Source organism: Oncorhynchus clarkii, chromosome 20 (genome assembly GCF_045791955.1).
Source record: "Oncorhynchus clarkii lewisi isolate Uvic-CL-2024 chromosome 20, UVic_Ocla_1.0, whole genome shotgun sequence".
Taxonomy (NCBI): Eukaryota; Metazoa; Chordata; class Actinopteri; order Salmoniformes; family Salmonidae; genus Oncorhynchus; species Oncorhynchus clarkii.
In genome coordinates this window covers 3,590,890-3,607,403 of record NC_092166.1, presented here as the reverse complement: position 1 = coordinate 3,607,403, position 16,514 = coordinate 3,590,890, and the positions used below count along the sequence as shown (strand labels likewise).

The window sequence follows — 16,514 nt, the reverse complement described above, 5'->3', positions numbered from 1 at the left end:
TTATTTTTTGATTTTTCGTTCACCTTTTACACCTGTTGTTTTGGGCCATCCCTGGCTAGTTTGTCATAATCCTTCCATTAATTGGTCTAGTAATTCTATCCTCTCCTGGAACGTCTCTTGTCATGTGAAATGTTTAATGTCTGCTATCCCTCCTGTTTCCTCTGTCTCTTCTTCACAGGAGGAGCCTGGTGATTTGACAGGGGTGCCGGAGGAATATCACGATCTGCGCACGGTGTTCAGTCGGTCCAGGGCCACCTCTCTTCCTCCACACCGGTCGTATGATTGTAGTATTGATCTCCTTCCGGGAACCACTCCCCCCCGGGGTAGACTATACTCTCTGTCGGCTCCCGAACGTAAGGCTCTCGAGGATTATTTGTCTGTAGCTCTTGACGCCGGTACCATAGTCCCCTCCTCCTCTCCCGCCGGAGCGGGGGTTTTTTTTGTCAAGAAGAAGGACGGGTCTCTGCGCCCCTGCATAGATTATCGAGGGCTGAATGACATAACAGTTAAGAATCGTTATCCGCTTCCTCTTATGTCCTCAGCCTTCGAGATCCTGCAGGGAGCCAGGTTTTTCACTAAGTTGGACCTTCGTAACGCTTACCATCTCGTGCGCATCAGGGAGGGGGACGAGTGGAAGACGGCGTTTAACACTCCGTTAGGGCACTTTGAATACCGGGTTCTTCCTTTCGGCCTCGCTAACGCTCCAGCTGTCTTTCAGGCATTAGTCAATGATGTCCTGAGAGACATGCTGAACATCTTTGTTTTCGTTTACCTTGACGATATCCTGATTTTTTCACCGTCACTCCAGATTCATCTTCAGCATGTTCGACGTGTCCTCCAGCGCCTTTTAGAGAATTGTCTTTTTGTGAAGGCTGAGAAGTGCACTTTTCATGCCTCCTCCGTCACATTTCTCGGTTCTGTTGTTTCCGCTGAAGGCATTAAGATGGATCCCGCTAAGGTCCAAGCTGTCATTGATTGGCCCGCCCCTAAGTCACGCGTCGAGCTGCAGCGCTTTCTCGGCTTCGCGAACTTCTATCGTCGTTTCATCCGTAATTTCGGTCAGGTGGCAGCTCCTCTCACAGCCCTTACTTCTGTCAAGACGTGCTTTAAGTGGTCCGTTTCCGCCCAGGGAGCTTTTGATCTCCTCAAGAATCGTTTTACATCCGCTCCTATCCTTGTTACACCTGACGTCTCTAGACAGTTCGTTGTCGAGGTTGACGCGTCAGAGGTGGGCGTGGGAGCCATTCTTTCTCAGCGCTCCCTCTCTGACGACAAGGTCCACCCATGCGCGTATTTTTCTCATCGCCTGTCCCCGTCGGAACGTAACTATGATGTGGGAAACCGCGAACTGCTCGCCATCCGGTTAGCCCTAGGCGAATGGCGACAGTGGTTGGAGGGGGCGACCGTTCCTTTTGTCGTTTGGACTGACCATAGGAACCTTGAGTACATCCGTTCTGCCAAACGACTTAATGCGCGTCAGGCGCGTTGGGCGCTGTTTTTCGCTCGTTTCGAGTTCGTGATTTCTTATCGTCCGGGCTCTAAGAACACCAAGCCTGATGCTTTGTCTCGTCTCTTCAGTTCTTCAGTAGCCTCCACTGACCCCGAGGGGATTCTCCCTGAGGGGCGTGTTGTCGGGTTGACTGTCTGGGGAATTGAGAGGCAGGTAAAACAAGCGCTCACTCACACTCCGTCGCCGCGCGCTTGTCCTAGGAACCTTCTTTTCGTTCCCGTTCCTACTCGTCTGGCCGTTCTTCAGTGGGCTCACTCTGCCAAGTTAGCCGGCCACCCTGGCGTTCGGGGTACGCTTGCTTCCATTCGCCAGCGTTTTTGGTGGCCCACCCGGGAGCATGACACGCGTCGTTTCGTGGCTGCTTGTTCGGTCTGCGCGCAGACTAAGTCCGGTAACTCTCCTCCTGCCGGCCGTCTCAGGCCGCTTCCTATTCCCTCTCGACCGTGGTCTCACATCGCCTTAGATTTTGTCACCGGACTGCCTTCGTCAGCGGGGAAGACTGTTATTCTTACGGTTGTCGATAGGTTCTCTAAGGCGGCTCATTTCATTCCCCTTGCTAAGCTTCCTTCTGCTAAAGAGACGGCACAAATCATCATCGAGAATGTTTTCAGAATTCATGGCCTTCCGTCAGACGTCGTTTCGGACAGAGGTCCGCAATTCACGTCTCAATTTTGGAGGGAGTTTTGCCGTTTGATTGGGGCTTCCGTCAGTCTCTCTTCCGGCTTTCACCCCCAGTCTAACGGTCAAGCAGAACGGGCCAATCAGACTATTGGTCGCATCTTACGCAGTCTTTCTTTTCGTAACCCTGCGTCTTGGTCAGAACAGCTCCCCTGGGCAGAATACGCCCACAACTCGCTTCCTTCGTCTGCGACCGGGCTATCTCCTTTTCAGAGTAGCCTCGGGTACCAGCCTCCGCTGTTCTCATCTCAGTTCGCCGAGTCCAGCGTCCCCTCCGCTCAGGCTTTTGTCCAACGTTGCGAGCGCACCTGGAAGAGGGTCAGGTCTGCACTTTGCCGTTATAGGACGCAGACTGTGAGGGCTGCTAATAAGCGTAGAACTAAGAGTCCTAGATATTGTCGCGGTCAGAGAGTTTGGCTCTCCACTCAGAACCTTCCCCTTAAGACGGCTTCTCGCAAGTTGACCCCGCGGTTCATTGGTCCGTTCCGTATTTCTCGGGTCATTAATCCTGTCGCAGTTCGACTTCTTCTTCCGCGATACCTTCGTCGCGTCCACCCGGTCTTCCATGTCTCCTGCATCAAGCCCGTCCTTCGCGCCCCCGCTCGTCTTCCCCCCCCCCCCCCCATCCTTGTCGAGGGCGCACCCATCTACAGGGTCCGTAGAATTTTGGACATGCGTCCTCGGGGCCGTGGTCACCAGTACCTCGTAGATTGGGAGGGGTACGGTCCTGAGGAGAGGAGTTGGGTTCCCTCTCGGGACGTGCTGGACCGTGCGCTGATCGAGGATTTCCTCCGTTGCCGCCAGGTTTCCTCCTCGAGTGCGCCAGGAGGCGCTCGGTGAGTGGGGGGGTACTGTCATGTACTGTCATGTTGTGTCTTGTCTCTGTCCTTTCCTTTCACCCTGTCTCCCTCTGCTGGTCGTCTTAGGTTACCTTTTCTCCCCCGCTTCCCCCCAGCTGTTCCTTGTCTCCTCCTAACTACCCATTCACCCCGTTTCCCACCTGTTCCCTTTTTCCCTCTGATTAGGTCCCTATATCTCTCTCTGTTTTTGTTCCTGTCCTTGTCGGATTCTTGTTTGTTGTGTTTCATGCCTGAACCAGACTGTCGTCATGTTTGCTGTAACCTTGTCTTGTCCTGTCGGAATCTGCCGGTCCGTCTGAGCCTACCTATGTTTGGTAATTAAAGAAGCTCTGTTTAAGTTAATTCGCTTTTGGGTCCTCATTCACGCACCGTAACACCTATAGCCTCACAATACTGATGACCTGATCCTAAACACTATCAACCCGTACTGATAAAGACACACAGGCCTATAGCCTCACAATACTGATGACCTGATCCTAAACACTATCAACCCGTACTGATAAAGACACACAGGCCTATAGCCTCACAATACTGATGACCTGATCCTAAACACTATCAACCCGTACTGATAAAGACACACAGGCCTATAGCTTCACAATACTGATGACCTGACCCTAAACACTATCAACCCGTACTGATAAAGACACACAGGCCTATAGCCTCACAATACTGATGACCTGATCCTAAACACTATCAACCCGTACTGATAAAGACACACACACCTATAGCCTCACAATACTGATGACCTGATCCTAAACACTATCAACCCGTACTGATAAAGACACACAGGCCTATAGCCTCACAATACTGATGACCTGATCCTAAACACTATCAACCCGTACTGATAAAGACACACAGGCCTATAGCCTCACAATACTGATGACCTGATCCTAAACACTATCAACCCGTACTGATAAAGACACACAGGCCTATAGCCTCACAATACTGATGACCTGATCCTAAACACTATCAACCCGTACTGATAAAGACACACAGGCCTATAGCCTTTAGCGCCATGTGCTTCTGCACTTTCATTTATCTTCCTTTTCTGTCCATCCCGAATAATCAATAACCTCTTAATGATTTTTGTGAAGGTATTATGTTGCAGGAAGGGAAGAGAGAAGCCTGAACTGTGCTTGTGTTGTGGGACGGAGAGAGATAGAGAGAAGAGAGAGAGAGACAGAAGTGGGAATAGGACAGGAGGAAGGAGAGGAGATAGGGAGTGTGACTGTGGCCCCAGCTGGCAGACTAACAGACAGAGATAGACAGACTAATAGACAGAGAGATAGACAGACAGAGAAATAGACAGACAGACTAACAGACAAAGAGATAGACAGACAGACTGACAGTGAAAAACAGAATTGTTTGAACCTCTGACAACACATGGGACATTTGATAGTTATCGGTCCTATGGGACTGGCCCATTATGAGGAGAGGAGAAGAGAAGAGAAGAGAAGAGAAGAGAGGAGAGGAGAGGAGAGGAGAGGAGAGGAGAGAAGAGAAGAGAAGAGAAGAGAAGAGAAGAGAAGAGAAGAGAGGAGAGGAGAGGAGGAGCCAACGTAGATTATAGCTTTATGAACAGAGAGCTAGAGTGAGCTGTGATCAAGTTAGGACAATCCCACAGTGTCAGACACGATGCATATGAATTCATCCATCCATTTAACTGAAACTGGAAAATTATGCCGCATTATCCCCTTTCCTCCTCCTCTTCCTCCTCCCCAACTTCTTATCTGAATATATAACCTACATAGCCTAAAGCCCATGTTGGAAAAAAATGGTTAGTTTGAACATTTGAAATTGGATTTCATGTAGCAAGAGAAGAATCTTTCAGATGCCATCCAATTTAGAGGAAATATATTTTTGACCATTCAAAATCTATTAAATTTAGAGAATAAATGGTTTTTGACCATTCAAAATCTATTAAATTTAGAGAATAAATGGTTTTTGACCATTCAAAATCTATTAAATTTAGAGAATAAATGGTTTTTGACCATTCAAAATCTATTAAATTTAGAGAATAAATGGTTTTTGACCATTCAAAATCTATTAAATTTAGAGAATAAATGTTTTTTTGACCATTCAAAATCTATTAAATTTAGAGAATAAATGTTTTTTTGACCATTCAAAATCTACTAAATTTAGAGAATAAATGTTTTTTTGACCATTCAAAATCTATTAAATTAAAAGACAGATATTTTTCAGACCATTCAAAAAAAAAACACGATGAGATTGAAGATTATTATTGTGTTACCATGTTTTGTTGTGATGAAAGACACATCTCATTTGGGATTTAAATGATGAGAACATCAATAACCTGACGATACATCATGTCCCAAGCAGACTTCTAGGTTCCAACACACAACCAGACGGTAGTCAACTATATCAACAGGAGCCATCAGCGAATAGCAGCTAAATGTCACTGCAAACCAACAGTGAGGATCTGAAGTCATTCAAACGATGATACAGTGATTCACTGGCTGCAAATATAACACTATAATCAATGAGGCTATTACTACGACAGCAGCCTACACTGACTACAGCAATTGGCGATGCAGAAACAACACTATGGATTTACACACGATCTATTGCCATAAATAAGAGACAATGTGATCATTTATGAGAAACAGAAATCATTCCCACAGCCTTCTTTACCTTGAGGTAGTCGTTTTCAGAACGTAGGTCTTCAATTTCCCGTATCAAATCCTCATCGGTTATCTCCTTGCTGCATTCCAGTTTTATAAATGGTGCGCTTGTTGATGATTTCTCCTGTTTACTCCCATCTCCTCCGTGACCGTGAGCACCTGCTCCTGGAGCCTGAGACATGCCGCCTTTCCCCGCTGCTGCCACTACCGCACCCTCCGCGCTACCCTCCGCGGTGCGCAATGAAAGCCCACCACTACAAGCAGTAGCCCCTGCCGCGTCTGTTGCTGATGCTCCTGCCTGCAGAGGATAATCCGCTCCCACATGATCCCTGTCGCTGGACCCAGAGCCCCCCGACTCCCCGTCGCTGCTGGCGGCCGCGGTCAGGCGTTGTTCTTCGGATAGGGGCTCAGAGGGACAGTCGGAGAGATCGGAGTTGCTGTCCGTCTGACTGACCCTGCCGACAGGGATAGCACCGGTTGGGACGCGGATTGGTGAGGCATGGCTGAGTGGGCGGTGGTGAGACGCGGTCAGAGTGGCTATTTTACTCTTCTTGGCTTTGAGGGCGAGGTGTGGACTGCTGTCCGAAGTCGGTTTGCTGGCGGTGGTCGTTTTATGCTCCGGGGCTGCATGTTGGATTACCTTAACAGTCTTTTTCGTGCCTGTAGAGGACTTGGTGCTGTGACTTTTCACCGCGGCTGGTTTGTTATCCTTCGCTCCGGTTGGGGTGCGCCTGGTGATGCGGCTTTGATTGGATGACACGGGCACAGGAGAAGAGTGCTGATGCTTGGTCAGTTTGGGGGATTTTGGTACGATAACCGTTGGTTTGGGCGAGGAGCGGAAGGAGTGGACATCCTTCAGGAACGGCCTGGCCGGAGACGATGCTCGGTTTAACCGTTTCTTCTCCAACTGGTGGTTTGGCGGTTTGGTGGATTCGCTGATCCCAGAGCCACTGGAGCTCTCCATGTTACAACCCCCAGACGACACCGGTGGAGGAGGAGAGGAGGAGGAGGGTGCTGGAAGAATAAATGTTCAGTCCACAACACACAGGAAGAATACCCTTGACAGGCGACAGCAGAAACACGGTCCTGTCTCCCCGTGGTTCTTCTCATCACTCCCGGTTGGTGATGCTCACCCGGAACGGTCCTTTATTCCGGTTGTATTGCATTCCGTTGGTTAGATAGATTATACTACATTCACCAGGTTGTCATTGTACTCCGCTCTATGATAGTAGCCAGGTGGCTCTCCGCTTTTTCTCCTTGAATGAAGGAATCGCGGCAATACACGGGATTATTGCACAAACCGATGCTAAACAGATGGCATCTGCGGTGTCGCTGGTTGTAAAGTGTAATGGTTTCAATTATTAATCCAGCCGTTTTCTTATTCCCTGATATGATTCCTTCATTCCTCCATCTCGTCCTCTCTCTCTCTCTCTCTCTTTCTGGGCCCCTGTCTGTCCGTGTGTCAGTGGCTCCCCAGTCCTTCGCCCTTTCTCATTCCTTCCGTCTGTCTGACAGGGAAAATCTGCAATCACTGCCGTCTCGAGCCTGACGCCGGCCGTGAGGTGGTTCCTACCAGGGCGCATGCGCGTAATTTCTCACAAATACCGAAAACATGGCACCCAGGTTAGACGTGCCTTCGTGCGCATGCCCCAATATCGCACACTCAGTCACGCACGAGAGACAAGCACGAACGCACACCATTTAAGATGACGGATATCAAAAAGTGAGTCACTCATCCACTACCCAGTAGTAGTTCCTCTCCATACCCTGTTCAATTGTATTATAAAGATACTTATATTGTCCTACTACAAACTTTTTAGAAAATGAGCAAGTGGTTGTTGTATTAAAGGGGAAATACTGAAGAGACGGTGCTGAAGCATGTGCTGTGGGGTTTATAATGGTTTCTATGTAACCGAAATGCTGACGTCAACAAACGGAGTTTCAAATAGCAAACGGAGGCAGAAAACATATATTTCATTCACATAAATCCTTCACTTTCAAAGAAGAAAATACATTTTAGTAGTGTTTATATCCACTATCAAACAGCACTGTCCGGTGGTCTACTGTCATCCTCACTCAGTAGTTTTGGTAATACCGTTTTTAAACTCCTAACACCCCTTAGCCATGATATATAGGCCATATACCACCACCACCACCCGCCCAGGTCTTTATGCTTAAATCTCTATGGGACACTGCATTTTCCTGGTGTGGCAGCGTAGCCTAGTGGTTAGAGTGTTGGACTAGTAACCAAAAGGTTGTTAGATCGAATCCCCCGAGCTGACAAGGTAAAAATCTGTCGTTCTGCCGCTGAACAAGGCAGTTAAACTCACTGTTCCCTGGCTGGCTGTCAATGTAAATAAAGAATTTGTTCTCAACTGACTTGCCTAGTTAAATAAAAAATGTCAACATAAAGGAGAGCAAAACCAATGCAAGGTGGTCTAACTGTGAAACAGCAGCATGCATCAACACATTGAACAACAGTGCAGTTTGGGTAATAAATATATATCTTTATTATTCGCACTTCATTAGTTAAAGAATGCAACAAAACATTTTTATCAATACCAAAATCCACTTCAAAACATGACAACTGTTTTTTTTTATTTTCCAAATAACTGAAACTTGTTTTATATAAAAGCAGGGTTGAGGTGAATTGAAGTCGGTCCATTCAGGAAGTAAACTATAATTGGAACAAAAATGACTTCTAAGTAAACTGAAATAAAACCAGACATTTATATGAAAACTTATTTTACTAAATTTAAATTTTAAATTCATATAATTTCCTTAATAAGTCACTGAGTTTAATACAAATGAACCCCAACTCTAATACACAGTACTGTCTTTCATCTTTAAAAAGATGGAATCTGGGGGGGGACACATGGACACGGTCCTCCCCCAGCATCGTTGTTATGGGTTGATGAAGCAGTGTTGATGAAGCAGTGTTGGGGATCACCAAGGGAAAATAAATAGCAGGACATATACTGCTGTTCTAATCGCATGTGCAATGATGTCCTCTTCCGAACCCCCCCACCAGAGAGTATAGATAGACTTGTCTGTAGAACAGAGATGGTTATAGTAGGACACCAGAGAGTATAGATAGACTTGTCTGTAGAACAGAGATGGTTATAGTAGGACACCAGAGAGTATAGATAGACTTGTCTGTAGAACAGAGATGGTTATAGTAGGACACCAGAGAGTATAGATAGACTTGTCTGTAGAACAGAGATGGTTATAGTAGGACAACAGAGAGTATAGATAGACTTGTCTGTAGAACAGAGATGGTTATAGTAGGACACCAGAGAGTATAGATAGACTTGTCTGTAGAACAGAGATGGTTATAGTAGGACAACAGAGAGTATAGATAGACTTGTCTGTAGAACAGAGATGGTCAATGCCATGTTTATTACTAACTGGGGGGGGGGGGGTAGTGTACATTTATTTAATACTTGATCTCAATCAATCTATCGATCTTTTGATTGATTGATTGATACTTGATCGGACTCCTTCTCAATCTAACAATCTAAAACATGTTGCCAGGAGTGGAATTGAAGGTGGGGAAAAAGGCAAGTCACAACTGTTGTATCACTGGGCATTCAGCTCAAAAATGCGGAGATTTTTACATGTCAATTCCACCCCTGTATGTAACCCGTATGCACCAGAAACACTTCCAAGAACCACAAAGAAATACCACAAAGAAAACAATAAACAATAGCAGGACAGCTCAAAGGGTTAAATTAGAGTTCATGTTATCATAGCCTAACAGTTAGCTGGTGACAGTTAGCTGGTGACAGTTAGCTGGTGACAGGCAGCTGGTAACAGGCAGCTGGTAACAGTTAGCTGGTGACAGTCCAGCTGGTGACAGTCCAGCTGGTGACAGTCCAGCTGGTGACAGTCCAGCTGGTAACAGTCCAGCTGGTAACAGTCAGCTGGTGACAGTCCAGCTGGTGACAGTCAGGTAAGGTCGGGCATTAGATTCTAAAAGATGTACTGGACTAGCCAATCAGCAATGACCAGTGCCTTGGGGGTTGGACCAGTGTAGCAGCTGAAGATGGGACCCTAATTACGATGGGATGTGAATTGCTTAATTAACTCAGGAACCACACTGGAAGCACCGATTTTTCAAACGTATCCTTTCTTTGGCAGTTACCTGTATCTTAACTATGCATTTTGACCTAAAATATTATGTGTATATTGATAGGACAATCTAGACAACAATCAATTTGAGAGGCAGCCTTTCTTGACTCAAAACCAATCCAACATTTCCATCACTGACATTTCATTAACGGTTGAAAGGTATAAACCTTCAATCTGAGGCCTTTCAAACAACCATTACTAAAGACAACTATTACTAAAGACAACTATTACCAAAGACACCTATTACCAAAGACACCTATTACCAAAGACACCTATTACCAAAGACACCTATTATCAAAGACACCTATTACCAAAGACACCTATTACCAAAGACACCTATTACTAAAGACAGCTATTACTAAAGACAACTATTACTAAAGACAACTATTACTAAAGACAACTATTACCAAAGACACCTATTACTAAAGACAACTATTACTAAAGACAACTATTACTAAAGACACCTATTACTAAAGACACCTATTACTAAAGACACCTATTACTAAAGACACCTATTACTAAAGACACCTATTACCAAAGACACCTATTACCAGACAACTATTACCAAAGACAACTATTACCAAAGACAACTATTACCAAAGACAACTATTACCAAAGACACCTATTACCAAAGACACCTATTACCAAAGACACCTATTACCAAAGACACCTATTACCAAAGACACCTATTACCAAAGACACCTATTACCAAAGACACCTATTACTAAAGACAACTATTACTAAAGACAACTATTACTACTATTACTAAAGACAACTATTACCAAAGACACCTATTACTAAAGACAACTATTACTACTATTACTAAAGACAACTATTACCAAAGACACCTATTACTAAAGACAACTATTACTACTATTACTAAAGACAACTATTACTAAAGACAACTATTACTAAAGACAACTATTACTACTATTACTAAAGACAACTATTCCTAAAGACACCTATTACTAAAGACACCTATTACCAAAGACACCTATTACCAGACACCTATTACCAAAGACAACTATTACTAAAGACAACTATTACTAAAGACAACTATTACCAAAGACAACTATTACTAAAGACACCTATTACCAAAGACACCTATTACCAAAGACACCTATTACCAAAGACACCTATTACCAAAGACACCTATTACCAAAGACACCTATTACCAAAGACACCTATTACTAAAGACAACTATTACTAAAGACAACTATTACTAAAGACAACTATTACTACTATTACTAAAGACAACTATTACTACTATTACTAAAGACAACTATTACCAAAGACACCTATTACTAAAGACAACTATTACTACTATTACTAAAGACAACTATTACTACTATTACTAAAGACAACTATTCCGAAAGACAACTATTACTAAAGACAACTATTACTACTATTACTAAAGACAACTATTACTAAAGACAACTATTACTAAAGACAACTATTACTACTATTACTAAAGACAACTATTACTAAAGACAACTATTACTACTATTACTAAAGACAACTATTCCTAAAGACCACTATTACTAAAGTCACAATGAAAAGAGTCCATCCTCCCCAGATAGCTGGTGTAACGGGTCCAAAAGCATTCCAAAACACATATCTTTAACTTCACAGAGATTTCTTGTTTTTGACCCTTTCAATCGTTTCTTGTTGAGGTTTGATCTACGTAGACCTACCATGTTGAATTTGAGGAGTAGTTCACCATTAAAATGATCTACACGAGCCAAATCGAGTCACTCAAAATCAATTCATCCCAATACTGAATGTTGCACCACCAAAAACTTTCCCCGACGACAAAATGAACATGTCGTCTTTACACTTTCATTTCTGTCTGTTCTAAAATGCAACACAGAAATAGTAACATATCTATGGAGGGACACGGATCACATTTTTTTTGTGGTATTTCAACTTAAGAGGAAGTGAAAAACAAGAGGATAATAACATTACCATGACAATATTAGTACCAAAAATAAAGTGTACTTCAAAAGCAACATGTTTTTTTGGAGTCTGTACAAAGAGAGAACCCTGTGACTGACTCTATGTAGACACCTCCCATCTTCATAGACACCTCATATAGACTGACTGTATGTAGACACCTCATATAGACTGACTATATAGACACCTCATATCTTCATAGAGATTGACAGACTGAAATAGGGGACTAACCCAATTATGTGGGGGAAAGGTTTTTTTTTTTTGTTTTTTTTTGCAAAACGGTTTTGGTATAGTGTGCACTAATGAATGTGACCCCAGGAGTGGCACTGATAATGGTTAACACTGAAAACAAGGTATTTGGGCATTATTAGTGCTGCTATCTAGTTTAATACTGTATCCATCTTACCCTGCCTTGCCTCACTTCAGCATAGGACCTGAACTAGCTATCGTGGATTGTAGTGCAAAACACTACAATGAAAACAACCGGAACAGAAAACCAAGCCATTCATAATGAATGTGACCCCAGGAGTGGCACTGATAAGGGTTAACACTGAAAACAACCGGAACAGAAAACCAAGCCACTCATAATGAATGTGACCCCAGGAGTGGCACTGATAAGGGTTAACACTGAAAACAACCGGAACAGAAAACCAAGCCATTCATAATGAATGTGACCCCAGGAGTGGCACTGATAAGGGTTAACACTGAAAACAACCGGAACAGAAAACCAAGCCATTCATAATGAATGTAAGGCAACACAAAGTGCATTCTGGGAAAAAAATTCAGACCGCTTCACTTTTTGTTACGTTAAAGCCTTACTCTAAAATCTACTCAAATGTTATTCAATGAAGCAAAAACAGGTTTAGATTTTTTTTCTTCAAATTCATAAAAAATATAAAACTGAAACAACAGAAGTATTCAGACCCTTTACTCAGTACTTTGTTAAAGCACCTTTGGCAATGATTACAGCCTCGAGTCTTCTTGGGTATGACGCTACAAGCTTGTCACACCTGTATTTGGGGAGTTTCTCCCATTCTTCTCTGCAGATCCTCTCAAGCCCTGTCAAGTTGGATGGGGAGTGTCACTGCACAGCTATTTTCAGGTTTCTACAGAGATGTTCGATTGGGTTTAAGTCCGGGCTCTGGCTGAGCCACTCAAGGACATTCAAAGACTTGTGTGTGCTTAGGGTCATTGTCCTGATCTAAGGTGAACCTTCGCCCCCCCAGTCTGAGGTCTTGAGCAGGTTTTCATCAAGGATCTCTCTGTACTTTTCTCTGTTCATCTTTCCCTCGATCCTAACTAGTTGCCACCACGATGCTTCACCGTAGGCAAGGTGCCAGGTTTCCTCCAGACGTGATGCTTGGTTTCATCAGACCAGAGAATCTTGTTTCTCATGGTCAGAGTCCTTTAGGTGCCTTTTGGCAAACTCCAAGCGGGCTGTCATGGGCCTTTTTACTGAGGAGTGGCTTCCGTCTGGCCACTCCATCATAAAGGCCTGTTTGATGGAGTGCTGCAGAGATGGTTGTCCTTCTGGAAGGTTCTCCCATCTCCACAGAGGAACTATGGACCTTCGTCAGAGTGACCATCGGCTTCTTGGTCACCTCCCTGACCAAGGCCCTTATCCCCCGATTGCTTAGTTTGGCCGGGCGGCCAGCTCTAGGAAAAGTCTTGGTGGTTCCAAACTTCTTCCATTTAAGAATGGAGGCCACTGTGTTCTTGGGGACCTTCAATGGTACCCTTCCCCAGATCTGTGCCTTGACACAATCCTCTCTCTGAGCTCAACGGACAATTCCAACCTCATGGCTTGGTTTTTGCTCTGAAGTGCACTGTCAACTGTGAGACCTTATATAGACAGGTGTATGCCTCCAAATTGTGTCCAATCAATTGAATTTACCACAGCTGGACTCCAATCAAGTTGTAGAAACAGCTCAAGGACGATCAATGGAAACATGATGCACCTGAGCTCAATGTTGAGTCTCATAGCAAAGGGTCTGAATATTTATGTCAATAAGGTATTTCTGTTTTTGCCATTATGGGGTATTGTGATGTCATTATGGGGTATTGTGATGTCATTATGGGGTATTGTGATGTCATTATGGGGTATTGTGATGTCATTCTGGGGTATTGTGATGTCATTATGGGGTATTGTGTGTAGATCGATGAGGACATTATTTTATTTAATCCATTTTAGAATAAGGCTGTAACTTTAACAAAATGCGGAAAAAGTTAAGGTGTCTGAATACTTTCCTAATGCCCTGTAAATTAACATGATACAGGCGATTTGGCATTCTTGTCCGTAAAAAAACAAACACACGTTGAAATTGTTGACACAGATGGTCCTGTCCAATACAAAATGGCTGCTAGGTGGTTTTCTGATTGAATATCCACGTCAGCCCCAAAATGACAACATATACAGTACCAGTCAACATTTTGGACACACCTAATCATTCAAGGTGTTTTCTTTAGTTTTACTATTTTCCACATTGAATAATAGTGAAGACATCACAACTATGAAATAACACATATGGAATCATATAGTAACCCAAACATTTATATTTAAGATTCTTCAAAGTAGTCACCCTTTGCCTTGATGACAGCGTTACACCCTCTTGGCATTCTCTCAACCAGTTTCATGAGGTAGTCACCTGGAATGCATTTCAATTAACAGGTGTGCCTTGTTAAAAGTTAATTTGTAGAATTTCTTTCCTTTGTGTTTGAGCCAATCAGTTGTGTTGTGACAAGGTAGGGGTGGTATACAGAAGATAGACCTATTTGGTTAAAGACCAAGTCCATATTATGGCAAGAACATCTCAAATAAGCAAAGAGAAACAAGTCCATAATTACTTTAAGCCATGACAGTCAGTCAATCCGGAACATTTCAAGAACTTTGAAAGTTCCTTCAAGTGCAGTTGCAAAAACCATCAAGCGCTATGCCGAAACTGTCTCTCATGAGGACCACCACAGGAAAAGAAGACCCAGAGTTACCTCTGCTGCAGAGGATAAGTTCATTAGAGTTACCAGCCTCAGAAATTGCAGCCCAAATAAATGTTTCAGAGAGTTCAAGTAGCAGACACATCTCAACATCAACTGTTCAGAGGAAACTGTGTGAATCTGGCCTTCCTGGTCGAATTGCTGCAAAGAAACCACTACTAAAGAACACCAATAAGAAGAGACTTGTGTGGGCCAATAAACAATGTCCTTTGGTCTGATGAGTCCAAATTCGAGATCTTTGGTTCTAACAGCTGTGTCTTTGTGAGAGGAGGTGAACAAATGATCTCCGCATGTGTGGTTCCCACGTGAAGCATGGAGGAGGTGGTGTAATGGTGCTTTGCTGGAGACACTGTCAGTGATTTATTTAGAATTCAAGGCACACAACTAGCATGGCTACCACAGCATTCTGCAGCAATACGCCGCCATCCCATCTGGTTTGCTCTTAGTGGGACTATAATTTATTTTTCAACAGGACAATGACCCAACACACCTCCAGGCTGTTTAAGGGCTATTTGACCAAGAAGGAGAGTGATGGGAGTGCTGCCTCAGATGACTTGGCCACCACAATCACCCGACCTCAACCCAATTGAGATGGTTTGGGACGAGTTGGACCGCAGAGCGAAGGAAAAGAAGCCAACAAGTGCTCAGCATATGTGGGAACTCCTTCAAGACTGTTGGAAAAGCATTCCAGGTGAAGCTGGTTGAGAGAATGCCAAGAGTGTGCAAAGGGTGGCTACTTTGAAGAATCTCAAATATATTTTGATTTGTTTAACACTTTTTTTGGTTACTACATGATTCCATATGTGTTATTTCATAGTTTTGACATCTTCACAATTAGTCTACAATGTAGAAAATAGTTTTTTTAAATAAAGAAAAACCCTTGAATGAGTAGGTGTTCTAGAACCCTTGAATGAGTAGGTGTTCTAGAACCCTTGAATGAGTAGGTGTTCTAGAACCCTTGAATGAGTAGGTGTTCTAGAACCCTTGAATGAGTAGGTGTTCTAGAACCCTTGAATGAGTAGGTGTTCTAGAACCCTTGAATGAGTAGGTGTTCTAGAACCCTTGAATGAGTAGGTTTGTCCAACATTTTGACTGGTACTGTACATCTGATTCTACACTAACTACCGTGTCTACTTGTATTTTTGACCTAATTAGAGTTACTACGTGATAATTTATAATTAAAAAAAAACTGTCTATATTAAACTATGTACAAAAATACATTTCCATCAAAATGTACCTAAAGAAATAATTGTGCAATATGACACGTGTCCCTGTTCCTTGTTGTACAGTAGAGATACAGAGTCCTTACAGTTACTAGGTCTACATAGGAGGAGGAACAAGGAGCTCCACTCCCTCAGTCACGTTTCTTTTCTCTAGTTGTCTCCATGTGAATGTATGTGTGTGTGTGTGTGTGTGTGTGTGTGTGTGTTTGCATCATGCAGTGGCTACCATAGGGTTCTCTCTCTCTCTCTAACTAGGATGCACCTGGCTGCAAGGCACAGCTAACCAAGCGGGCCCCGGGATTAAGTAGTCTGGGGCAGGTGTGTGTACAGGTGTATACTGTACAGGTGTATACTGTATGTGTGTGTGTGTACAGGTGTGTGTACAGGTGTATACTCTGTGTGTGTGTGTGTGTGTGTGTACAGGTGTGTGTGTGTGTACAGGTGTATACTGTACGTGTGTGTGTGTGTGTGTGTGTGTGTGTGTGTGTGTGTGTGTCTGTCTTAACAAGGTCTCTGTATTAGTTAG

General features: G+C 43.7%; 1 protein-coding gene across 1 annotated transcript in view; it reads right to left on the bottom strand.

The window, feature by feature from the left end:
* Nucleotides 1-7,081, bottom strand: part of LOC139375782 (microtubule cross-linking factor 1-like) — a 124,448-nt gene extending 117,367 nt beyond the window's left edge. The window contains exon 1 of the mRNA XM_071117625.1: nucleotides 5,701-7,081. Coding sequence (XP_070973726.1) covers nucleotides 5,701-6,654 — 954 coding nt within the window. The 5' untranslated portion in view covers nucleotides 6,655-7,081. The remainder of the gene's footprint in view (nucleotides 1-5,700) is intronic.
* Nucleotides 7,082-16,514: the final 9,433 nt, after the last annotated feature.